Below are 27,061 nucleotides of genomic sequence, written 5' to 3' on the forward strand. Positions count from 1 at the left end.
CCCTTGACCACCTGATGGTGTCCTACACCATGAGTTGCCGAGATGCAGCAGACAAAGTTAAAGCTCTCTCTGAAGTTCTGTTATTTTACATAGTAAATTACTCTGATTCGGTTTCACTTTTCTTAAACCTTACATGGAGGCTTGTGAGTGTGTGTGTGTGTGTGTGTGTGTGTGTGTGTATATGTGGGTGTGAGGATGAAGGGCAAAAAACATTTTCTTTCTGTCTGTTTTTGTTTCTGATGCCATTTACTCATTTTTCTTTAGGAGGAAGCTACGCTCCCAGGAGGACAGTATAGAGGATTTAATTGTGCCATCCCCAGCTGAGTCTCCAGTGAGAGCCTCATCTGGCCAGTCCAACCGACAGAGAAAAAAGTGAGTTGGGTATACTGCTAGAATGAGAGGCCCAGATTCATGAATCAGTGTAGTTATTAGGATTTCATATTTTGGTGCATAGATACAAAGGTGACTGGCACCTTAGAAATACCTAAGATGCAACAGAGAAATGGATAGCTGGCTGGCTGGATATCTAGCACTGATGAGTAAGATGTTTCAGCACAGTGAGTAAGGAAATATGCTGTTACCAAAGTTGAAACTGTTCTTGTTATTCTTCATGCACTACGATGAAAAATGTTCTCCTAGATTTTGCTGGCCTAAAACTTTTTGAATCAAACACCATAGACTGTATAAGTAATGAAAGGATAATCTAATTTTTAATCAAAGATTTGAGAACTCATTTAAAAGCTGCATTTAATATCTAGTCTATTTTCTAATACAGATTCATATTTAAGGAAGATTTAAAAAAAATATACCATTTGTCAAGTGCTGCCAGATTTGTAGACATCACTGAAAGATTTGGCTTAGCTTGCAGAGAAGGTGGCTGCATTTTAAATTGAACAGTATTACAGAAATGCAGTGCTGCCAACTTGTATTCGTTGTTCAGAAACATCTTGTTTCTCCTTTCTGGAATGAGAGGGCATTTTATATCATGTGTAGTCAGTCCTGGACTTCTTTACCGTGTTCCACAAATGCAACAGTCCTGAGAGGAACCTCTCCCATTGAGTGCTTGTCTTTGTTAAAAAATTGGATCATGCGAGACCATGGCCTTGAGAAATTGCTTGAACTAACACAATGTTCAATATGATTTAGCAATCCATGGAGACAGAAATTGTTGTGTTAGCTGATCTTGAATAAAGCCTATTAGAACCTTAGCATTAACAAAATCCAGTTGATATGCAGCTAAACATGACTTGTCTCTGTCTACACTGAGGTTAAACATGACTTTGCAATCATATTAGTTAACACAACCTAACTTTAACCTGATCTAATTTTTTAGTCAAGACAAGCCGTGAGAGACTGAAAGGGGAATTCAGAGCCTACATGTTCATAGGCTTCCCCCACATGTCCGTAGGCTTCCCCCACAGCTTCATCCAGTGGTTCTCAACCAAATCCCTCTCCTGGTATGTCAGAGCATGGCGAGTGATGGCAGAAAGTAGCATGTGTTCTTAATAATTACCAAGTCATTTCTAGCACTGTCTGCCCTTTGAAGCAAACGTACTGTATGATCTCGTGACACTGTAAGCACCTAGAGGATAATACAGTGATAAATAATAGCCAACATGATTTGTCAAGAACAAATCATGCCAAAACAACCTAATTTCCTTCTTTGACAGGGTTACTGGCTTAGCAGATAAGGGGAAAGCAGTATGTGTGATGTACCTTGATTTTAGTAAGGCTTTTGACGCAGTCCCGCTGACATTCTCATAAACAAACTAGAGAAATGGGACCTAGATGAAATTATTATAAGGTGGGTACAACTGGTTCAAAGACCGTGCCCAAAGAGTAGTTATCAAAGGTTCACTGTTAGACTGGGAGGATGTATCTAGTGAGGTCACACCAGCGTCTGTCCTGGGTCCAATACTATTCAGTTTTTTCATCAGTGATTTGGATAAGGGAGTGGAGAGTGGTCTTATAAAAGTTGCAGATGACATCAAGCTGGGAGGGATTGCAAGCACTTTGGAGGACAGTACGAGAATTCAAAATGATCTTGATAAATTGGAGAATTTGTGTGAAATCAACAAGGTGAAATTCAATAAAAACAAATGCACAGTATTACATTTAGGAAGGAAAAATCAAAGGCATGTACACAAAATGGGGATTAACCAGGGTGGATTGTTTTAAATCAAAGCAATTTAAATAACTGATTTTAATCATGATTTAAATCAGCAAGCAGGAAACTTTGATTTAAATCTCGATTTTAATATGTTTTGCATTTGTACTTTTTTAGTTATTTTCCTCAAGAAAGGTGGATTCTCATTGGTTGGTAACAATAAAAAATGTTGATTGGCACCTAAATACAATCTTTTCACTAAATTTAATGCTTCTTTTTGCAAACCAGCAGAATACACTATTTCCATATACATTTATTTAAGCAGTTATATAGCTGATCTTACATTTATTCTGGGTCTTATTTTTTACATTTTTTATTATGTTAGAAAATGGTGAATAATGCATTTCTTATTTACTAAATGAATAATTTTTTACTTGTGATGTGTGTGAAGCTCTATTTGGATGGAAATTTAAATGCAATTACAAATGCAAAAAAAACCCTTGCATTTTAAAGTTGTTTTTCATTAGTTAAATAAAACTGCCTTAACAGTGCTGAATACATAAGTAAAAAGTTTATGAAAATATGTTTTGCATTTAAAACTGATTTATTTAACAAAGGAAGTATTATCAGTAGTTAGTGAATTGAACTGATTGTGTCTTGTCTCTGTTGTCCTTTAAGATTTTAGAAATAGTCAGTCTCATCCTCTTACACCTATTTTTTATTCATATATTAGAAGAGGAAAACAAGCTTTCCTGTTTTTCTCAACTTCCTATTGGTTTTAAACTTTGAATGAATGGTCATTGAATTGGACTAATTAAATAAACTGAAATGAAGAAAATATTCTCTCTCCCCTGCAAAAGATGCTACTGCTGTCAAAAGCTGGTTTAGCACGTTAACAAACCCTGGCTCGAAAGTGCTTAGCCAGTGGCTTCCATCAGTTCAGTGGTTCGACTTTCTTTAAAACTTTGGCAGTAAACATATACTGCATAATTAAAAAAAAATAAATTAAATGATTTCAATAGATTAGATTAAATTTAGGGCTAACATAGGTTGTCATAATTTCAAATTTAAGTTTACCCCCCCACACACTCTATTTTATTAAAATAAAATCTGATTTAAATTAAAAAATCAGATTTTTTTGAAAAGAATCATCAACTTTTATCCGTCTTGGGAATAACTGGCTTGGCAGTAGTACTGCAGAAAAAGATTCAGGAGTTATAATGGATCACAAATTGAATATGAGCCAACAATGTGATTCAGTTGCAAGAAAGGCTAGCAGCAGGCATGTTGTATGTAAGACACAAGAGATAATTGTTCCGCTGCACTGTGTAAGGCCTCAGCTGGAGTATTGTGGTCCATTTTGTGTCTGTGCCACATTTTAAGAAAGAAGTAAGCAAACTGGAGAGAGTTCAGAGAAGAGCAAGAAAAATGTTAAAAGGTTTATAAAATGTGATCTGTGAGGAAAGAGTAAAATCTGGCCATGTTTAGTCTTGAGAAAAGAAGACTGAGGGGGGATGCAATAAGTCTTCAAATACCTTAAGGGCTGTTACAAAGAGGATGGTGTTCAATTGTTCTCCATGTCCATGGAAGGTAGTTACAAGAAGTAACCAGCTCAATCTGCAGCAAGGGAGATTTAGGGTAGGTATTAGGAAAAACTTTCTATCTGTTGCTCTAGTTAAGTAGTAGAATGGGTTGCCACTACTTAGGCTGTAGAAGCCCCATCACTGGAGGATTTTAAGAAGAAGTTAGACCAAGGGTTGGCAACCTTTCAGAAGTGCTGTGCCGAGTCTTCATTTAGTCACTCTCATTTAAAGTTTTCATGCCAGTAATACATTTTAACATTCTTAGAAGGTCTCTTTCTCTAAGTTTATAATATATAACTAAACTATTGTTGTATGTAAAGTAAATAAAGTTTTAAAAATGTTTAAGAAGCTTCATTTAAAATGCCGAGCAGGGCCGGCGCTTTCATTTAGGCGACTTAGGCAGTCACCTAGGGCGCCAGCATTATGCGGGGGGGGCGGCATTTTGCCGGGAGGGCGGCAGGCGGCTCCGGTGGACCTGCTGCAGACGTACCTGCGGACGGTCCACTGGTCCCGCGGCTCGGTGGACCTGCCACAGGCATTTCTGTGGACGGTCCGCTGGTCCCGCAGCTCCGGTGGACCTGCCACAGGCATGTCTGCGGCAGCTCCACCGGAGCCGCGAGACCCACGCGCGAGGCGGCGAAATGGTCCGGCGCGTAGGGCGCCAGAAACGCTGGCGCCGGTCCTGATGCCGAGCCCCCCGGACAGGTGGCCAGGACCCAGGCACTGTGAGTGCCACTGAAAATCAGCTCGCTTGCTGCCTTCGGCATCCGTAGCATAGGTTGCCTACCCCTGGGTTAGACAAATACCTGTCATGGATAGTCTAAAGGTATACTTGATCCTGCCTCAGCATAGGGAGACAATGACCTCTCAAGGTCCCTTCCGGATCTACGTTTCTATGATTCTCTGACTGACTGTAATCCCATGAGACTGAATTTACTTTAGTTGTCACACTTGACCGTGTACAGTTATGCAATAGCAACGCGGACAGGGTTGATTCCTAACTAAGGATCCCTCAGGTGAAAAAAAAGGGCTGTCACCTGACACTTGGCTTTTATTTTACATTACTAAATTCTCTGATGGTTTTTCTGCAGCTTGCCAGAGCGAGTAGGTTCAGCAACAAGCCAGAACAGTTTGGCAATCCATGACCGGCTGCAGGAGCTGGTGAGGCTCTTTAAAGACAGGACTGAGAAAGTGAAAGAGAAACTGATCGACCCAGATACCACCTCTGATGATGAGACTCCTGTGGCATGTGAGTTACAGCTGGGTTTGGGACCTCTCAGTAGACCGGGAATGCTGAGCAAGAGGCAGAAGTTCCTGAGACGGAGAAACTGGTTTCGTAAAGCCCAAGCAATAAAAATGACGATATGGTTTTGTAACCTGGAAACTTGGCAACTTACCTGTGTTTCATGAATAGATACAGGGTACATAAAAGGAGGCAGAATTGTTGAGTAGAAGTGTGTGGATATAAGTAGCTCCCTTAGAGCAGTGTTCAAGTCTATTGTAAGAGCCTCACTGAAATGATTGGTGGTTTCGGTCTAGTTCCCTATGCAAAAAAAGGCACATTACAAACAAACAAAAAACACCGCTCCAGATGATGTGGCATAATTAGCAATTGTTACCCGATAAAAAGGGGTGGGGAAGATGGTCTTCTGTTTAAGGCAAAGGCAGGCAAAGGGCTAGAATTAAAGAGAGCTGGTTCTATTCCTTACTCTGCTTGTGTGATCTTGGGCAATTCAGGTTAAACTCTTTGTTCCTCAGTTGTTTCATCTGTAAAATGGAGTAACAATACTTCCATACCGCAACAGAGTGTTGTGAGGATAAATATACCAATAGTTTACCAGTGCTTTGAAATTTAAAGCTGTGTAAGTGCGGAATATAATATTATGATTATGAAAGACACAGGAGTAAGTAAGCTGGCATGAAGGCTGAGCTGCTTCTTTGGCCTGGACTACACCGGGGAGGATCGATCTAAGTTACACAACTTCAGCTATGTGTACGATGTAGCTGAAGTCAACGTACTTAGATCAACTTACCATGGTGTCTTCACTGTGGTGAGTCAACTGTTGCTGCTCCCCCGTCGACTCCACCTGCGGCTCTCGCGGCGCTGGAGTACAGGAATCGACGGGAGAGGGCTCGGGACTCGACTTATCACGTCTAGAATGGATGCGATAAATCGATCCCTTCTGGATCGATCGCTGCCTGCTGATCCAACAGGTAATGTAGACATACCCTTAGTCTTTGAGAGAGGCTGGTCTGCAAAGAGAACGTGAAAGTCATGAACATTAACAAAACTCTTAGCTAGGAATGCAGACTGGCCTTTCAGGAAGAGGCCATTTAATAAGAGAAAAGTTTAAAGACCAGGGACAAACATGAGAACTTCAGCCTGTCAGAGAAGTTCACAAGGCTTTCAATAATTCTATAAATTTTCATAGCCCCTTCCAAGAAAACTTGTCCAGAACCACCATTGCCACCAGAAGAAAAAGAGATAGAAGCTGAAGTGGAGGAACATTACTGTGAGATGCTCTGCTGCAAATTCAGATGCCGCCCCTGGCTAAGCCGTGTGAAAAAGTACCGGTTCCCAAGCAGCATCGACCCGCTCACCAGTAAGTAATTGAAAAATACTATTGGTTGAGATAATGCTGCTGCTCCATTTATGAGAAAGGGAAGATAAAAATAGAGATGGCATGGAAAGAAAGCAGGAGAGGAGGAGAAAGAAATGGTGGAGTTGAGAGCGTGGTAAGGACACCAGGGAAGGAAGAAAGGAATGATTTAGAGCCTGTCTGATTGAATTTTTTTCATTTGAAAGAGCAGAAGGACGTGATAAATTCCATTAGGGATCATAGCTAGCCTCAGTTGTTGCCCCAAAGCTGGTGAGGGTGGCAATGCACCAGTAGTTTTTGGCCATTTTATCTGACAGACTTTGTCCGACTGCTCTGAAAATCTCCTGAAAACCCAGTTCCTTCCCAACCAGCTACTCACTCTTCTTAACCACCTGGCTCATTTCTAAGAGTCTCCTCTCTCCAAAAGCCAGCAGCTATTGCAGTGTAGTTGCAAAAGAAAAACAAAAGTGGATATATCCTGGAAGCAGAGCAAAGGCAGTCTGATATAAGTGCTTGGAATGTAGGAATTTTTGTTCCCTTAATTTTTAGTACTTCATTCATTCATCCTTACAGTCAACCCTATGGATAATATGCGGTTATTCTTTGTCAACTGCTCACTAATTTTGACCTGTGCTTCCCTCTGCCTAGATTTGATGTATGTGCTGTGGCTGTTCTTTGTTGTTCTGGCCTGGAATTGGAACTGCTGGCTGATTCCAGTACGCTGGGCCTTTCCATACCAAATGCCTGAAAACCTCCATTGGTGGCTACTTGTAGACTATCTCTGCGACCTCATCTACTTACTGGACATCACTGTCTTTCAGGTCCGCCTGCAGTTTGTCCAAGGAGGAGACATAATTGTAAGTGGCGGCTAGTAGCAGTTCCCTCACAAGGCAAAATTTCTAACGGGACTTTGGCTTTCTTTGGGTACCTCCTGCTGTAATTCTTGAAGTCCATAGAAAAGTTTTTTGGGCAAACATTGGAAGATAAGAACATATAGCAAAAAGGCAGCTCTCCCACTGTGTCCCATATTTACTTCGTGGGCCCTGAGAGAATTTTTTTACCCACAGAGCACACCGTGAAATGTTCACTGTGCAGAGGAGAAGCTATGCAAGAGGCTTTTGGAACGACAGTTTACTCAGCTTCACATTCTCCTTAGGACACTAAGTGAGGTTGTTCCTCAACCCCTCGCCCTCTTTTATCAAGCCACATCTCCTTCTTTTCCTTATACAGGAGATCTACCATGTTAACTGTGGCGAAGTCATGGCAGTATCTATCCTATGATGGGGAGAAGATGTCATTTCCCTCCACCCCTCTTTCCCATCCCAATCCCTTCCCCACATAATTAGGACTCTTCTGCTCCCCTCTGCTATGTAATAGGAAGGAAGTATATGATGATGTGTAGGTGCCTTCTCTCTGCCTTTTCAGTCAGGTGCAGGCCAACCAGTGATGATGTTTCCCTCTGTTTCCCTCTGTTTTCTGTTCTCGTCTAGACTGATAAAAAGGCCATGCGACAGAACTACCTGAAATCCCGACGCTTCAAGGTCTGACAGACCGTGTTTGATTTTTACACGTATTTATTATTATTTAAAGGACACATTGCAATCATATTTTGAAATCCATATCCTCTTGTTGTTAGTCACATCTCTGAATATTGGGACCGGAATAATGTTTAATATGTGTGATAATTATCTTGACAGATGTATCTCAGGTTTAGGATGGCCCTGTTTGGGTATGAAAGGAATGGAAAGGGGGCTGGGTGTGTGTCTGGACAAGGGCTTGCCATATATAACTGGGGATCGCACTTTGATAGGTAAGTGCCAAAGGCAGCAGTAGCCTCCTCAGAGAGGGCTAGGAAGAGGAGAGCTTGTTGGAGCAAGAGAACGTGCTGCACACAGTTAAGGGTGGCGGAGGTCCTGTTTCAATGTTGACTTCCCCAGTGCCCCAGTTGTTATGCGTACAAATGTATGGAAGTTTGTGCATAATCAAGTCTGCAGAACATGAGTTTTATTTCCATTGACTTACTCTACTGTCCCCTCCTGATCCCCACTGTTGATTTCAATGGAAGTTGCTTCCTAGTGAATGAGGTCAGAGTTGGGTCCCGAATACCCTTTCCTGAGTGCTACTAGAAGCAAAAGAGCCCCATGATGATTTCAATTTACCACCGTGTTTTCTGTTGTGGTCTCACATGTGAGTTTTAGATGGACGTGTTGTGCCTTCTTCCCCTGGATTTCTTTTACTTCAAAGTTGGCGTAAATTCTCTCTTGCGGTTGCCTCGCTGTTTAAAGGTAAGTCAGGAGGTTACAAAAACAAGGGGGCAGACTGCATATTTAGTTCATGTAACAGAATTGCATACTGTTTTTGATGCACTATTCCTGTCTGCAGAAGTAGATTAATTGTAGATGACAGTACAATTGCATGGGGGCAGGGACGGGAAGAGATTTATTCCTTTGAAGGTATTACTAAAAGTTGCCATACATTTTAGTTGTCATTAGGAGCATCATAATTTCTCTTATTTGTGTGTGTGGGCGGGTGGATGGGAGGGGAGGGAAGACTCTAAGAGCACATGCTTAGGGTCTGATTCTGTGTCTATTGAAGATAATGGAAGTTTTGCCTCTGATTCCAGTGATAACAGGAGTGAGTTCCATATCATATGATTATAAAGTTTCCACATTGCTGTAATGGGATCTGATATAAGCAGGGAACAACTCTCCTGTGAGAGATTTTGAAGCAATTAAGGTTTTAAACGAAAGTACAATAATGTTTTAAAAATTTGAGGACGGCTGAAAGAGTGCATATGAAAGCTACTTTCAGCTAGAAGATTAGACAGCTCAGTGGGCTATGGATTCACTAGATCAGGGGTCGGCAACCTCTGGCATGCAGCTCGGCGGGGTAAGCACCCTGGTGGGCAGGGCCAGTTTGCTTACCTGCTGCATAGGCAGGTTCGGCCGACCTTGGCTCCCACTGGCTGCGGTTCGCTGTCCCAGGCCAATGGGGGTGGTGGGAAACCGTGGCCAGCACATCCCTCAGCCCGCATCGCTTCCTGCAGCCCCCATTGGCCTGGCATGGTGAACCGTGGCCATTGGGAGTCGCAATCAGCCGAACCTGCCAACGCGGCAGGTAAACAAACTGGCCGAGCCCGCCAGCATGCTTATCCTGGTGAGCCACGTGCCAGAGGTTGCCGACCCCTGCACTAGATCAAATCTAACCCACATTAGTAGGAAGTGAAAGTCGTTACCACCTATTTTGTGGCATATGTGAAATGAATCACTAGTCTCAGGATGGTCCCTAATGGACTGGCAGTAATCTGGAGGATTAGGAGAAAGGCCAAGATTTGAAAGGTTCAGGGAAGATTTGAGTCTCCAGGGCTGTCAATCCAGCACCTTACCCCAACTCTAAAACACACTTAAAATACTGAATAAAATAAAAAAGATCAGTGATAATTAAAAGAAGCACTGGAATCTCTCATTTCGTGCCTTTTGTAGTTTTTAATGCAGAACTACTGTAGGAGTACAATTGAAAGGAAAATGAGATTTTTTGGAGGATGCCTGGAGGTGAAACATAGTTTTGCTAGTTAAAGAGGTAATTCTCAACCTGGGGTAAATGTACCCCTGGGGATACACCGTGATCTTCCAGGAGGTACATCAACTCGTCTAGACACGTGCCTAGTTTTACAACAGGCTACATAAAAAGCACTAGCGAAGTCAGTCAAACTAAAATTTCATATGGACAATGACTTGTTTATACTGCTCTATAGTCTATACACTGAAATGTAAGTACAATAGTTATATTCCAATTGATTTATTTTATAATTATATGGTAAAAATGAGAAATGTAGCAATTTTTCAGTACTAGTGTGGCTGTGACACTTTTGTATTATTATGTCTGATTTTTGTAAGCAAGTAGTTTTTAAGAGAGGTGAAACTTGGGGATAGGCAAGACAGTTCAGACTGCTGAAAGGGGTACAGTGATCTGGAAAGGCTGAGAGCCCCTGAACTAAAGGATTCTCATCAATGTCTGTTGAAAACTAGTTACCAGCTGTGATGGATGGGAAGTTAATGCACATTGTATCATTCTCTTTAACAGTACATGGCCTTCTTTGAGTTTAATAACCGGCTTGAAGCTATCCTGAGCAAGGCATATGTTTACAGGTGAGACAAACCACTAATACACATTTTAATATTTTTGTAGGAAGATATTTTTGGGACTGTTCTTTTATTGGGGGCAGAATAGGTGCAATTTGGTGGAGATAGAGCAATCTCCAGCTAAACATAGTTCTTCTTTGTTCCCCATATGTGATTAAATCATAATCATTCTAGATAGAGAAAAATTCTTCCTCCTCCTTATCGACTACCATAATCGCAGTGACTTCTGCTGAGGCTGGAATTGTCTCCTGGGAGGCTGACAACACTAATAGCGCATCATGAGGTGACTGGCAGACACACTCTGGAATCAAACATCACCTTAGGGCCTCTGCAGCCCAAAGCGTATTATTTTTCCAGCTCTCCCTAGCCAAGAAGCAAGCGACTCATTTTCAGTCATTCTCAACTCTGTCTTCTACATTGCAGCACGTGGCACCGCTTCCAGGATATGTCGCAGATCCACAATACGAAAGACAACTGTAGAAAAATTATCTATATTAATAATAGCCTTTAGTCATTAACTTCTTCCCAGTTGCAGGTCCATGTGATAAATGCTATCAGCATTATTTGAAATGTTTCAGAGTAACAGCCATGTTAGTCTGTATCTGCAAAAAGAACAGGAGTACTTGTGGCACCTTAGAGACTAACAGATTTATTTCAGCATGAGCTTTCGTGAGCTACAGCTCACTTCTTTGGATGCATAGAGTGGAACACACAGACAGGAGATATTTATACATACAGAGAACATGAAAAGGTGATTAGACTCTTCCTGTGGTATGCATACTTCCACCTTTTCATGTTCTCTGTATGTATAAATATCTCCTGTCTGTGTGTTCCATTCTATGCATCCGAAGAAGTGAGCTGTAGCTCATGAAAGCTCATGCTAAAATTATTTGAAATGATCTCTTTGTTCCCAAAGCAACTGGGGGCAGAAGTGGTGGGGATAAACAGTGTAAAGCAGCAGATCAAAATATACTTTCCCCTACATTTTCTGAGTTGTGCAGAGCTTTAGCTGTGTGACTGGTGGGGAATCCCTTGGAATAATTAGAGTCAAATGTTCCGAAGCATTTCTCTTCTCTTTCTCACAGGACTATAAATTTCAGAGCTTGCCCTGTGTTTCCATGAATTATTTTTCACTTTTAACAATGATACTTTTGGGGATTTGAAGGTGTTTTTCATTATCGGGCACCTTGTAATCTTTCCTCTTTCATTGTTGCCTTTCTTTGCAGAGTGATAAGGACCACAGCCTATTTACTCTTCAGCTTACATGTGAACTCATGCCTGTATTACTGGGCATCATCGTACCAGGGACTGGGTTCTACCATATGGGTCTATGACGGGAAGGGAAACAGGTACTAAGTACGCATGCCTTCTGTTTTCCAGTAGGCCAATGCAGCAGAATAGGAGTGATAAAGAGACAGTCAGGATGCAGCCAAGTCTGAATTAACACAGCACTTTTGACATACGAGTCCACCTTTTAGTCAAAAGTCTAACATTTCCAGTACAGTATCAGTGCTGTTTTATTTATATAGCCAGGGCTGGTAGCGCTGCCTATTATTAAGGTTGCCTGACACTTCCCATTATAACGCCCTCCATTGCTTATAACTTTGGTAAACTTTAACCATTTAGGTTGAAATCTGACATGCTGTGTGTCTGCCTGAGTCTGAATGATTATCATTATTATTATTCTGTTATGTTTCTGCCAGAATGGTCCAGCCATTACTAAAAACTAGACTAGGGGGAAAAACACATTGTTTTGCCATTGAAAAAAATTCTGGAGACTTTTTCTCTAAGAAGCTTTAGTGCCCCTATGTTTTCCACCTGTCCCCTAAACTTCGTTATCTCTGTAGATTTTCCAGGAATGTTTGCATTTAAGGGAGAGGAGAGGCTTTCACCCCCTTAGTTTTCCCCTTTTCACCACATAACCATTCTCTCTGTAGTTTCCAAGTGGTCTCTTGCTGACTGTATCAGAGCAGTTCTAATGGTATGAGGCAGATACTGACTTTTCAGGTGAAGAAAACTGTTCGAAAAGTTGTTCGTTTTCCCATTTATAGTTATATCCGCTGCTATTACTGGGCTGTCAAGACTCTAATTACTATTGGGGGACTGCCTGACCCTCACACTCTGTTTGAGATACTCTTCCAGCTTCTGAACTACTTCACAGGGGTCTTTGCTTTCTCTGTCATGATTGGCCAGGTAAGTGAATAATCAATCTATCTTCCCTTCTGTATGATGCAGATTTGCAGTGCTTGTTATTTTTAAGGTCAACTTTCTGAAATCATTTTTCAGTTTCCCAAAAAGTACCCGCTGGGTACTTCATACATTGAAAAATCCCAATAGCATCACTGTTCATTCTGACATTACTTTAAGGTTTGTTTTACTAATATGGAGGGGCTCCTGACCTGCTGCATGCCAATGGTTTTGTGAGTCCGAGGATGCAGATCCTCTGTTGTGATACACAATGTATGTTCAGTCCAAGAAGCTAGTTGTTAATAGCCTTTTGGATACTTAACAACTATAAGGAATGATGAATAAACTATTTCCTTTAATTTTGTTCTTTTCCCTCCTCCAACTCAGATGAGAGATGTAGTTGGCGCTGCTACAGCAGGACAAACTTATTATCGGAGTTGCATGGACAGTACCATTAAATACATGAATTTCTACAAAATCCCCAGATCCGTTCAGAATCGGGTCAAAACATGGTATGAATACACTTGGCATTCACAAGGCATGTTAGGTAAGAATTAGCTGTATTTAGGTTACTGTCTTTATTAATACTTCAAGTTCATGTCTTTCTGATATTTTTACCTTGGCCTATGAACATCAGTGGAAGCTTGCAGCTTACAACATTTTGTGAACTGGTTATCAGTGTCAATTGCAGATGGTCTAGAGCGGCGTTTCTCAAATGTGGCCACTGTGGCCGCATGAGGCCACCAAGGGTTTTCTTGCGGCCACAGCCTCCTGGGCAGTGAGTGGGCCGCCCAGAAGGGTTGGGCCATGACCCCCTCTGGAAGCACAAATGCTGAAGGAGCAGACAGCTGGTGTGAGTTCTTCACCTTCCCACAGGTGGTGAAGCTCAGGTTTCCGGCTTTAGCGCTGAGGTGGCAGGAGGCAGGCTCTGGCCATATAGCAGCAGGCTCTGGACATGGGCTCTGGCTGTGTGGTGGCAGGTTCCGGCCACAGGCTCCGCCCCTCAGCCGCAGGGGCCGGCAGGCTCTATCCCCCAGTCCCTCACCCATCCACCCTTGGCCCCCACTGCCTCCCTACCCTCCCATCTGACCAAGGCTTAATTTGTCCCCTGGCTTGAGCAAGTCTGCTGTGAAAAGTGATACTTGTATGTTTGTTAATATCATATTTCACTGCCTCCAAGCTAGCTAGCAAGTCTGCTGCTGTGAAAAGTGATGCTAACAAACATACAAATTTCATAGAAGCAGACTTACTTGCTAGCAAATCTAAAAAAACCCCAAAAGCAAAAAAGCAAAAGAAACAATAACAAAAGACAAGAACATGCAAAGCACCTTATTTGTGTTTCTCTTCTGTTTAGGTCCAGTAAAGACTAGACACAACTGTCCATTATTTTATTCCTGAATCTGCAAAAAACCCTACACAAATAAATGACGATGATTTGGATGTGTATATATGCATATTTATTTGTTTTTCCTACAGTTAAATATTTTAGGAAAAAATGTCATAGCGGCCACTAGCTAGAGTTGGTTGCCTCACTCTGAGGCCACCAATAATTCGTTGTGAGAACCCTGGTCTAGAGCAAGAGAGATGTGTCATTCTGTCTGGTCTCCCTCCTCCACAGTTAATTACACTGAGATTTTCCAATTATACCCAAAGGGGCACTGCTGAGTTTTGGAAAGTGACTGCAGTCATTTTGCAAGGCCAGCGGCAGCACAGCATTAGGGCACTAACCCTAAGGATTTTATGGGATTTTTTTTTCCTTTCTCATTTTACTTATTTCTCTATATTTCTTCCTTGTTTTACCCTATTTCTATACTGTTCAGTACACTAGTACCAGGATTCTAATTCCTAGCCTGTTAGTGAACTAGCACGATCATACAACAGCACATTCCAAGATTGCAACTCCCAGTCTATAGATGAAGTTAATTGAATTGAGATTGTTGCTCAAATCACAACCTCCTGTGTAGGAAAAACCTGTCGTTCCTGCTAACTCATCCCATTGTGGAAAACCATGATCTTCACTGACATGTTACCGAGCTCCATGTTGGAAAGCTGAGTACATTTCTGTAAGTAGCCAGTTCTTTGTTTTGTTTCCCCTTTTAACAGATGAATCGGAGCTGATGTTGCAGCTGCCAGACAAGATGAGGCTGGATATTGCTATTGATGTGAACTACGACATAGTCAGCAAGGTGGCACTCTTTCAGGTACTGTCTACCTTCTTAGATCGTATGTTACTTGACTCCTGGGAGGCTCCTACAAATTAAGTAAATCCACTTCCTCTTTTGGGTTCAGGGCTGTGACCGGCAGATGATTTTCGACATGTTGAAGAGGCTCCGATCTGTTGTTTACTTACCTAATGATTATGTGTGTAAGAAGGTAACAAGCATTTTCTTTACATAAATTCTCTTTAGAGACTTGGAATAAAGTGATGCTCTATATGCAATGGGGAAAAGGCAGGGCCAGAAGTGGAAGCTCGTTGCTGGAATGATATGGATTTCATTGGCCAGTGTGTTTGGCAAGGAGATACACCAGGTTAACTGAGAGATGGGACCATATTGTGGTTGCCACTACAGCCACACAGAGGCATAAAGGGATCATAAAGGTCTCCTGGGGAATTCCCCTGGTGCAGAGGTAGCTTAAGGCTGGCTTATGCAGCTTCACACTAACCTCCTGTGCAGCCTCTTGAGCAGGAATATACTGAGAGCGTGGATGTTGGGGACAAGAGTGAGAGTAGATGGAGCACAAAGTGTTCCAGCTATTCCGAGCTGTAGAGCAGCCCACAGGCAGTCATATAGGGCTGCTGTAAAGTAAGGTAGCATCTCGGTTTTGCCGGGAGCCACAACAGTTCCCAGAACAGTATAGACCCTTTTGGCCACCCCTGTGTTTCACCTCCAGTGCTGCACTTCCTGAGAGCTACTTGAAGCAAGGAGAAGAGCCACTGACACACTAGGCACTGATTAAGTTGTGCAACAGAGATTCAGAGCAAAAATGTGCTCTGTTTCACTTATCATATTGTGCAAAGAGTGACCTCTGCTGATTTCAGTGTGCACTGCACTAACACTGATTGGAAAAAATACAGAGGGAAAGCAGCTGTGAGTGCTCATTAAACAATAACGACTGAGAATAAGCAGGGTAAAACAACAACAAAAGGGAAGAATATTTAGAAAACATATTGAGAAGCATTTGTTGTTTTTTTTTTAAAAAAAAGATGATAAAACCTATTCCCGTTTTGGAACCTCCAGCATTCATGAGCGGCAAGTGGAAAGCCATGAAAATATCTTTATGAGACAGAATAAAACAACATCAATGAAGTAATTGAATAGTTTAACTTGGAGCATCAGGGTCTCTGTACATTTTCCATACTTTTTCTTCTCTTTCTGGGTTCCAGCAGGATGACTGGTGCACACCCTACAAGTTATTCTAATCTTTGTTTCAGGGGGAAATTGGCCGAGAGATGTACATTATACAAGCTGGACAGGTGCAGGTGCTTGGAGGACCTGATGGCAAAACTGTGCTTGTGACACTGAAAGCTGGATCTGTGTTTGGAGAAATAAGGTCAGAGAGAGGATCGGTGGGGAATTCGGAGAATAAAGTGTAAGATTAAGATTAAGACTAGAAGGAAGTTGGGGAAATAAGGCAGAGGTGGAGAAAAATAAAAATTTGGAAATCAGATCTGGAAAGGAGGATCCATTGTTAGGACTTGTTTGCTTGTTATCATTAAAAGGGGTCACAATTTAACACTGAGATCTGTTAACACAAATAAATTCCACTTTTTAATTTTAAACTTTCGAACTGTCATTGTCTCCCTGACTCCGTTCTATGTAAATCTACACAGTATGAACTGACTTGGTTGTCTAGTGATAGTTGCAAAGGGAACTCTCTTGGGGAAGAGAAAAAGGGAAAAATGGAATGTCATATATTGGTCATCAACAACCATCCTGGCTGATTAAACAGCATTGACAAGAGTCCTCTGCAGTGCTTCTCAGCTGAAAAGATGACTGACCACAATATGGTAGGAAATAGATAAAAATGGGGTTACCACAGGCCTGCAACAAGAATATGCAGGGTCCACCTGGATAAAAACAAATCACTCAATAAGAAATCACAATCACAAATCACTCAAAAAGAAATCATTGCAAGCTTCCTGTTCTAGGCCATTTGCCCTGGGCGGATATGGCTTCAGATAGGGAATCCATGTGAGTGAGAATGGGTGAAATCAAAGCACAGTGAAAATAACTCATCGTTATCAGGGAGATAACATATTTATAATGAGCTAGGCTGGCTGTTCAGGTCCTCCGACCCCAAAGCAGAAACAAGAGCTTGAGATACAAACATGAAAACAAAATATTATCATTTAGAAAGATCTATGCATCTCTACTGGCCATGATCTACATACTCTGCAGTGGTAATGAAGAAGGGTGGAACTAAAATGCTGACCTGGTTATCCTACATAAAGTTGGTTACTATGGTAGTATGTAAAATGACTGTCACTACTATTGTAGTGCAGAAATGATTTGTAACATGCTGGTGGTAGGTACTTTTCTGTCTATATTAAGCTAGTTTTAAAGAGCAATGTTATAAAATAACTACAGTGAAATCATTTTTATGTAGTGACTTTCATACCAGTGTATTACCAAAACACTTGAAATGTTAGGTACGTAAAAGGTCACAGCTGGCAAAAGTTAAGCTCCAAGTACACCGGTGACACGTCTCCTGCAGCAAACTCTGCGATCAAACCATGTGAAAGCTCAGATTTTAAATGATAAAAACTGAACTGGCCCTACCTACAATAGTTTTAACATTTCTAGGTATTTTAATTAGCTTGTTGGCAGTGGGAGGTGGAAATCGTCGCACAGCAAATGTTGTGGCTCATGGATTTACTAACCTTTTCATCTTGGAGAAGAAGGACTTGAATGAAATTTTGGTGCATTATCCAGAATCTCAGAAGCTGCTGCGTAAGAAGGCTAGGTGAGTGACAGGATGTTCCTAAAATGTCATTTATCATAAACATGCTGATATAGTTTTCAAACTCTGAAAGAACAGGTGATCTTTGGGATTGCACACTGGAGGAATTACACCCAAAGCATTAAGGGAAAATGTTCAATGCTGAGCACACCAGACTGTACATGCATTTTCTTTTTGGGCCTCAGTTACATCAGTTCTCATAAATGAAGCAGACTTGAGCCTGATCAGGACTTGGATAGAGATGAAAAACGTAGGTGCTACAGGAATCGTTGATGTTTCAGCTGACGGTGCTCTTCCCTTTGAGTCAGCATTGGTGCTGTTGTAATTGGTGTTCTGCAGATGGGATGTTAAACTGAAGTCCTAAAATTAGTTGTCATTTTCAAACTTCCATGGCACTTTTCACAAGAAAATTTAATTTATCTGCCTTGATCAAATTGCAATGTAAGGGCCAAACTGTGACGCTAGCTGAAGCAGAAACTTAAGGAATCACGTTGCTCTTCTATGTATACAACCCAAATCACACGTAGCAACACAGAGGGTGAGCGGCCTCTACTTCCTGTTTCACAGTTATGATACTGGCAGGGCCAGCTTTAGCACCGGCGCTCCAAGCATGTGCTTGGGGTGGCACTTTCCAAGGGGCAGCATTCTGGCTCCTTCTATTTTTTTTTTTTTTTTGCTTGGGGTGCAAAAAGCCGGGAGCTGAGGTGAACTGCGGCGGTGGAGGGGGGGGGGAGGGCCTCAGGAAGTAACCTTGGGGGGGGGGGGCAGAGGAACTGTTCTCCCCCAGCTCAGCTCTGCTCCACTGCCGTCTGCTCCCCTGAGTGCACCGCCACTCTGCTTCTCCCCCCTCCCTTCCCGACTTGCTGTGTGAATCAGCTGTTTTGCAGCAAGCCGGGGAGGGAGGGGGGAGAAGTGGAGCAGCGGCGGTGCGCTCAGGGGAGCAGGTGGAGTAGAGGTGAGCTGCAGCCGTGGGGGGCTTGGAGAGGGCTACAGGAAATAACCCGGGGGGGGGCAAAGGAACCCCCCCAACCTCACCTCCACCTCCTCCCTCGAGCAAGCCGCCACTCCGCTTCTCCCCCTCCCTCCCAGGTTTGCCTGGGAGGAAGAGATAAGAGGGGAAATGCAGCATGCCCGGGGGAGGAGGCAGGGCTGGGGATTTGGGGAAGGGGTTGGAATGGGGCGGGGAATGGGGGGAGTTGGGGCAGGGCTGGCGGGGGGCGCAGGAAAAATTTTTTGCTTGGGGCAGCAAAAAACTTGCAGCTGGCCCTGGATACTGGGGAGTGAGCAGTGCCTTGGCTCCCCACCCCCGCACTCGTGCACTAGCCAGTACAGCTGAGCCAACATGTCAAGGCAAGTAATCTGAACTAGGTATAGAGGTGAAGCAGATTATCCTCACCACCTCTTGGAGCAAGAGCAGGGAGCTAGTCTGTGACTCTCAGAATCACAGACTGGTACCTGTCCTGCTCATGAGCAGTGTAACTATCTTTCCTTGGGGATGGTGTCACAAATGAGTCTTCAGTCATTACATTCTGACGACTACAAATTCCAGCTGTAGTTTAAGATGTATTTCTTCGTCAGTTTTGCTGAGGACAGTGCTAGTAATTTCCTTTCCTCATTTATTGCCGTTTTTCATCCTAGGCATGTCAGGACATCATCTGCACTTCAGGAATGGAAAAGACTAATTAGGACCCTCTAGTTTATCCCTCTGGCATTGCAGAATTGTTCCCTGTTTACTTGTGTCTACGTTTAAATGTGTCAAGCAATGTGGCTGCTACCACACCCTGTGAAAATTATTCCTAGATATTCAGCCTAAATTTTCCCCTCTAGTAATTTAATCTCAGTAATTAATTTTCATTCTATTCAACACAGCAGCACAGAGGTTTGGAATTCTGCTACTACCTAGCTGCCAGGCTAGAATGTTAGAAGTAGACCGAGGGACATGAGTAGGTGGGCAAAGTACAAGTGACGTGGACATAGGTACATGCGAATGTGGCTATAACACAGCTCTGAAATGTATGTATTTGTGCATGCACATTTACAATTGGCTTCTGCAGAGAATAATGCATGTGACTAAATTTGTTCTCTGCACACATTTGTATCGGTCAAACTTTATCACTCCAATGTACACTGGAACTGTGAATGCAACATGGGAACAAACACAATCAAAGCAGACTCATCGAATCATAGAACCACAGTGTTAGAAGGGACTGCCAGGATCATCCAGTCTTACCCACTGCAAAGATGCAGGATTTGTTGTGTTTGAACCATCCAAGGCAGGTGGCTCTCCAGCCTCTTTTTGAAAACCTCCAGTGAAAGAGATTCCATGACTTCCCTAGGCAGTTTGTTCCATTGTCTTTCTGTTTTTACAGTTAGGAAGTTTTCCCTGAGATGTAAACCAAATCTGCAAGGCTGCAGTTTGAAGCCTTTTGTCCTGCCCTCCGTGACATGAGAGAACAATTTTTTCCATCTTTTTTATGGCAGCCTTTAAAGGATTTGAAGACCATTATCATATCCCCCCTCAATCTCCTCTTTTCCAAACTAAACACACCCAGTTCCTTCAGCCTTTGCTTACAAGGCTGCATTCCACCCCTTTGATTAACTTTGTCGCTCACCTGTGGATCCTTTCTAGTTCCTTTCTATACATTAGTGACCAAAATTGGACACCGTATTCCAGCTGAGGCCTAACCAACACTGAGTAGAGCAGTATTATCACCTCCTGTGACTTGCATGCTGTGTCTCTGTTAATGCAACCCAAAAGTGCATTTGCTTTTTTTGCAACAGCATCACATTGCTGACTCATGCTGAGGGTGTGATCCACCACAGCTCCCAGCTTCTTCTCAGCAGTGCTGCTGCCACGCCAGTTACTCCCCATTCTGTATTTGTGCATTTGGTTTTTCTTCCCTAAATGTTGCACCTTACATTTGTCTTTGTTGAATTTCATTTTCGTACTCTTACATTTTGTTTTTTAAATAATCACAGGAATTTTTTCCCCACAATTTTCCCAGCTCTACTCTGCAACAAAGTCTAATGTGTTGAGAGTGCCTTTAACGGCTGCAAAACTTGAACTGCCTGTGTTAGAAAATTAATCCAACATTGCATGTCTCTGGACAAAATTAGTCTCTTTCTTATTCTAGGAAAATGCTGAAAAACAACAGTAAACCCAAAGAAGAAAAGGGCATGCCAAAAGATGTGCTTATCATTCCTCCAAGACCTGGGACACCTAAACTCTTTCAAGCTGCCCTGGCAGCTGCAGGAAAGATGGGAGGCAGAGGAAAATTTGCCCATATCAGATGGAAATTGAGAGAGCTGAAAGCAATGCAAGTTATGGAGGTAAGGACAAAGGATTGGAGTTTTTGTTCTTTCATTCACAATGAAACTATCATCTTGCAACACTATTCATGGAGACTTAACAAGAAACAGCAGAGAGTCTATATTTCAGCTGAACAATAATGAACAATTGGTTGATCACAATCTACATGCTCATTCTTTCTTTCACTTTTCTGCTTGGACTATCTACAAGGGTGCCAACTGGTGGCAATCTTGGAAAGAAATTTGTCCATAAAAAAATCAGCTGAGATAACCAACTCATTTCATATGAAGTCAGACTAAGTTTGAGAGCAATATGGAATAGATGGCAAAGTGGTCCTAGCTGGATTGAGCAAACCCTTGCAGGAAGGCGTTGTAATCCAGTGGGCTAATGTATGAACTTGATCTGTGGCCTAGTAGAAGAACACATTAGCTTTTCACTTGAGGAGATCCTAATAATGTGAAAAATTTAGGTCTCATTCTAGTCTGCAGTGGAGATATATCCACATCACACATCACTCTACTGTGTAACATTCATAGAGCCAATCCATATTATGTTAAAATGACAGACAAGTACACAGCCAGACATCCAACATCCACAGGGAAGTATATTGGTCCAGCTTTGTAGCCGTGTGACTGTAGCAGAAGTCATGCTCCAGTATTCAGTAATGATTCTATCTGCATATGATTTGCTGAATTTAAGAAAGTAAAAGCCTTAATATAAGTATACTAAAGGGCTGTGCTTTTATTAATTAGATATACCTGTGTGTTATAATCACTATGTTATACAGACAGTATCATAACTGAAAGTCTTTGCTTAGTAGTAGTGTTAAGGTACCATGGTAAAGAGGGCTGTATACGTATTTAGAAAGACACATAGAACAATGAAATATATTTCTAGCGTCCTTCGTAAAAGAATAAGAAGGCTTCATACACTTAAATGCTGTAACAAGAATTAAAGAATAGTTAAAAGTGGCAGAGAATATAGATGCTGACATACACAACACATTCTGGATAGGAATGGAGAAGGAATTCCATAATTAAGGCATTCCATTCATAACCCACATTAACACAGGTAGGTCTTTGTCCTTCTCCAGTAGGAACTGGACACAAAATTGCAAGCCCAATATCAAGGATTTTTAATTAATCTGTAAACTCAGGGTTCATACCCTTTGGTTCATACCCTAATATAGTACTTATTGTTAAGAAAGGAAAAAAGGTGATCCAGGAAACTACAGGCCCGTTAGTTTGACCTCAATTGTATGCAAGCTCTTGAACAGATTTTGAAAAAAAAGTAGTAGTGAAGGACATAAAGGTAAATGATAATTCGGATAAAATACAATGTGATTTATCAAAAGGTGCCATATCAACCTGATCTCTTTCTTTGAGAAGATAACTGATTTTTTTAGACAAATGAAATTAAGTAGATCTAATCTATCTGGATTTCAGTAAGGCATTTGATATAGTTCCACATGGGAAATTAACCCTCATCTTCTCTAATTTAACTAATAATGTGAAAATTGAAAGGTGGGTAAGGAACTGGTTAAAGGGGAATCTACAGTGGGTCAAACAGAAAGGTGAACTGTCAGGCTGGAGGGAGGTTACTAGTGGAGTTCCTCAGGGATCAGTCTTGGGACCAATCTTATTTCACATTTTCATTATGACCTTGCACAAAAAACAGGAGTGGTCTAACAAAATTTGCAGAAAACATAAAGGTGGAAGATATTGCCAATATGGAGGAGGATCAGAATATCATACAAAATAATCTGGATGACCTTGAAAATTGGAGTAACAGAAATGTGATGAAATTTAATAGTGCAAAGTGAAAGCTCATGCATTTAGGGATTAACAACAAGATTTTTTGCTATAAATTGGGGACATATCAGTTGTAAGCAACAGAGAAGAAAGACCTGGGTGTATTGGTCAATCAGAGGATGACTATGAGCAACCAATGTGATGTGACCATGAAAAAAGCTAATGCAATCCAAGGATGCATCAGGCAAGGCATTTCCAGTGGAGACAGGGAAGTGTTATTACCATTATACAAGGCACAGGTGAGACCTCTCTGGAGTATTGTATGCAATTCTGGCTTCCCATGTTTAAGAAGGATGAATTCAAACTGGAACAGGTGCAGAAAAGGGCTACTAGGATGATTCAAAGAATGGAAAACCTACCTTACAAGAGGACATTTAAGGCACTTGGCTCATTTAGCCTAACCAAACAAAGGCCAAGGGGAGATATGATTGCTCACTGTAAATACATCAGAGAGAGAAAAACTTGGGAGGGAGAGGAGTTATTTAAGTTAAGTGCCAATGTTGGCACATGAACAAATGGATATAAACTGGCCATCAACAAGTTTAGGCTTGAAATTAGACAAAGGTTTCCAACCAGCCGAGGAGTGACATTCGATAAGAAGCCCCCCAAAAGGATCAGAGGGGACAGAAAACCTTAATGGTTTCAAGACTGATCTTGATAAGTTTATGGTAGGGATGGTATGAGGAGGCTGCGTGCAATGCCATGTGGCCCATCTGTGACTCCTTGTAGCAAATATCTGCAATGGTCAGAGGTGGGATGCTAGATGGGGAGGGCTCAGAGTCACTACAGTGAATTCTTTCCTGGGTTTCTGGCTGGTGGATCTCGCCAACATGCTCAGGGTCTAATTGGTTGCCATATTTGGGGTTAGGAAGGAATTTTCCCACAGGTCAAATTGGCAGACACGCTTGAGGTTTTTTGTCTTCCTCTCCAGCATGGAGCATGGGCCACTTACTGGTCTGAACTAGAGCAGATAGTGAATTCTCTGTAACTTGAAGTCTTTAAATCTTGATTTGAGGATGTCAGTAACTCAGCCAGAGGTTATGGGTCCATTACAGGAGTGGATGGGTGAGGTTCTGTGGCTTGCAATGTGCAGGAGGTCAGATGAGATGATCACGATGGTCCCTACTGGCCTTAAAGTCTGTGAGTCTTTGATCTCTAGCTGTTTCTTGAGCATATAAGTCACCTTCCCCTACCAAAAGGAAAAACATCATAGTGAGGTGAAATCTTGATAACGAATTCAGACTCAGCAAAATGGCTTGAAATTCTCCTTTCTCTCTCTGCCAGACACATTAATTCATGTTACTAATACTGTGGTAGTGGCTAAGAGTCCCAATCATAGATTAGGGCCTCATCACTTTCACTTTGTTTTATTTGTGTTCCAGGAATCCAGTTCGACTCCAGTTCTGCTGAAGTTACCAGTCCGCCATGATTCATCTGGATCCTCCTTCAAATCAGGTGACCACACTGACAAGGAAGATATCATCTCAAAGTCTTCAGATAATTCAGTCTTTATTCGCATGAGTCCTGCCCCACAAAGCAGCGAACAGATTCTTTCTGTGGAAGTTTCAGACAAAGAAGAAAAGAAATGAAAAGCAAACAACCCGCTGTCCCTCTTAGAAAGCCACTGCCATGAGTTTCAGCCAGACAACTGCATTCTATAGAAGCTTTTACTGGCTTCCGATTTCTGTTCAATGGCTTTAAGCGTCGCTCATGAAGCCATCTTGATATGCTCTGCCTTTCTTGGGTACTTAGACCACAAGGCTGCTATTGATAAGGCTCTTTTCCATAAGGCCCAGAACTGTACAAAGCTTCTGCACTTTGGAAGTCAACATTTATTGAACTCCTTTATAAACATTCCCACTAAATACCCGGCCAACCCTCCTGCCTCCAAATCCAGCCTTATAGTGAGGGAGCCTTGCAGTAATGAATACTGGCTTTTTCCAGTTCTGAATATTTAGTGTCTGTTTGCATCAGATATCAGTGCAACCCCTTTTGAAGGTTGCAGTTATTTTCTCCCCTTAATGTGACTCATAATTCACTCAAAACAAACAGAAGAAAAGCCAAGATTCCTTTCCATTTGCTGCAAGGCTGTCATAGACGATGCTGTGTAAAACGTGGAAATGATGGAAAACCCGACGTGGTTCTAAAGAACAGCAAAGAAAATTAGCATAACTGATAACCTGAAAGACAGGACTACTCCCGAGTTCGGAATTCTGAGATGTGCAAACAAGCACGTAATTTGTTTTAATGGGGTGCGTGTGTCACCATATGAACACAGCTTGGTTTCATAGGCTTATCAACATTTTTAACATCATCTTAGCAATTCCTTTGTTACTTGTCGGATCTCAGGCCCTCTGCCTATAAGGAAGCAGGCTACTGCTTCACACCATGCTTATTATTGCAATACTTTGCTCATCATCTCTTTGGTTCGGTGCTCATCCAATAGACAGTACTGTGGTTGGGACTCAAGTTGAACAAAAATTGATCTTTTGGTTCAGTGTCTGAACCAAGAAATTTCATTTGGGTTGAACGAACATTTCCCTTCTTCTTTGCGTAAAGAAGAAATAAGGTGTTTGCTACATGGGGCAGTCCCAAAATGTATTAAAATAGAATTCCACTCATTCAACAAATACTCATGCTCTAATTAGTAGTGCAGACCTCACAAGTTTACATATGGAATGGCCATGCTGCTAAATGAGTAGGATGCCACTGTAACAATTACATTCATATGTACATTATACATTTGTCACTTTTCAGATCTTATTTTACAGGGAAAGTTTTGATATGAAATGACTGACCTTTACCTTACTCCTTCTTCACCATTTATTATCATGCCTACAAATTTTCTCCTTCCCAAGAATGGTCCTCGGAGAAGCTATGTGGGCTTCTCTAGGGGCAGAAATACATGTCAAGGCTGATTAGCAGCATCTTGATTTCTGTTAAGAATTCTTACAGGCCGCAGCACATTTAAGGAACTCAGATATGTTACAAGTACAGCTGAAGTCACCACTGCAGGGTAAAAGCTTGAGTTTTGATAAGAGTGTTGAAACTTCCCTGAATATTTCTTATCCCGTGAAGATTTGTACATTATTTAGTTTCCTACATTTTGGTGGAAAGTGTATAGTATTTTTTCACTATATAAACATTTTAAAAGTAAAAACAGGAAATCAGTGCAAAAATTATAGGTGAAAATGGGTTTTGATTGCTGGGTATATTTTGATATGGTTTGTGGGGATAGTTTAAATGAATAATATGCCTTCTGCTGCAGTGGCTTTCATATTCCAAAGCATTTTCATTAAACTTTTAGATTACTGTTCACCCTGTGTGGATTCATTTCTGGAACAGGGAATGTGTTAAAAATTCTTGCTTATTTTAGCTTTGTCTATTAATTTGCTATACATCAACAAAACAAATTTATGTGCAAGCTTTTAGGACAATTTTCTCAGACTTAAAACAACCCCAAACTAATGTTACAAATTTGTCGTAGAGCTGTGAGTCTTTATGCCATATTCCACGTGAGCACCTGGACAGACTCACCTTCTCTGTGCAAATTGAGAAGTTCAGTGGTAACATTTACCACAAAGCCAATTACACCGCTACCTCGATATAACGAATTTGGATATAACGCGGTAAAGCAGTGCTCCAGGGGGGAGGGACGCTGCGCGCTCTGGTGGATCAAAGCAAGTTCAATATAACATGGTTTCACATATAATACAGTAAGATTTTTTGGCTCCCAAGGACAGCGTTATATTGAGGTAGAGGTGTATCTAGACAATACACCTAGAATTTTTATATTTACTACTTGATTGATTTTTGTAAAAGTTCAGAGTGCCTTTCAAATGTCACCACATTTTAATAGCAGCTGCCAGAAATTTTTGAACTCACTGTTATCAGAGGCTAACAGCTTGAAAAAGTCTCTCATTGAAATCCTGGCTCAATTGCCCTATAGATTCTCACTGCCTCTAGTTTTTAACTGCATCTGGTTTGCATGCTTTTGTTCCTCTTAGCTCTTCAAATTTCCTGCATAGCAAGAGTTTTTAAAAAGAAAGTCAATATGCTCAATGGCCCCACTGAGTTCAAGGTAAATGTGTTGGCTCAGACCACTAATTCTATCTTCATTCCTGTTTTTTATATTTCTTTATTCTTTAATGTCACTTTAGAAGCACTGAAATCTAGCATTTGTGGATGGGAGGACCCCTAACCGATCCTCTGGTTTCTAGCAGACGCGTTCTACCATTTCGGTACCTATGCCAGTTATTATGGTTTCATTCTCCCTGCTGTCTTTACTGTCCTCGCCTATAAATCAGGATCCTATAGGGTATTTTTCAGTCTTCCATCTAGAAAGCACAGCACTGCTGT

At 41.7% G+C, this 27,061-nt stretch overlaps 1 protein-coding gene across 1 annotated transcript in view; it reads left to right on the plus strand.

The window, feature by feature from the left end:
* Nucleotides 1–24,419, plus strand: part of CNGB1 (cyclic nucleotide gated channel subunit beta 1) — a 40,058-nt gene extending 15,639 nt beyond the window's left edge. Inside the window, exons 3-18 of the mRNA XM_032784946.2 lie at nt 265–372; nt 4,782–4,939; nt 6,123–6,293; nt 6,939–7,147; nt 7,781–7,831; nt 8,489–8,575; nt 10,374–10,438; nt 11,659–11,781; nt 12,484–12,625; nt 13,007–13,166; nt 14,723–14,820; nt 14,909–14,992; nt 16,053–16,171; nt 17,438–17,584; nt 20,716–20,911; nt 24,085–24,419. Coding sequence (XP_032640837.1) covers nt 265–372; nt 4,782–4,939; nt 6,123–6,293; nt 6,939–7,147; nt 7,781–7,831; nt 8,489–8,575; nt 10,374–10,438; nt 11,659–11,781; nt 12,484–12,625; nt 13,007–13,166; nt 14,723–14,820; nt 14,909–14,992; nt 16,053–16,171; nt 17,438–17,584; nt 20,716–20,911; nt 24,085–24,291 — 2,125 coding nt within the window. The 3' untranslated portion in view covers nt 24,292–24,419. The remainder of the gene's footprint in view (nt 1–264; nt 373–4,781; nt 4,940–6,122; nt 6,294–6,938; nt 7,148–7,780; nt 7,832–8,488; nt 8,576–10,373; nt 10,439–11,658; nt 11,782–12,483; nt 12,626–13,006; nt 13,167–14,722; nt 14,821–14,908; nt 14,993–16,052; nt 16,172–17,437; nt 17,585–20,715; nt 20,912–24,084) is intronic.
* Nucleotides 24,420–27,061: the final 2,642 nt, after the last annotated feature.

Source organism: Chelonoidis abingdonii, chromosome 19 (genome assembly GCF_003597395.2).
Source record: "Chelonoidis abingdonii isolate Lonesome George chromosome 19, CheloAbing_2.0, whole genome shotgun sequence".
NCBI lineage: Eukaryota > Metazoa > Chordata > Testudines > Testudinidae > Chelonoidis > Chelonoidis abingdonii.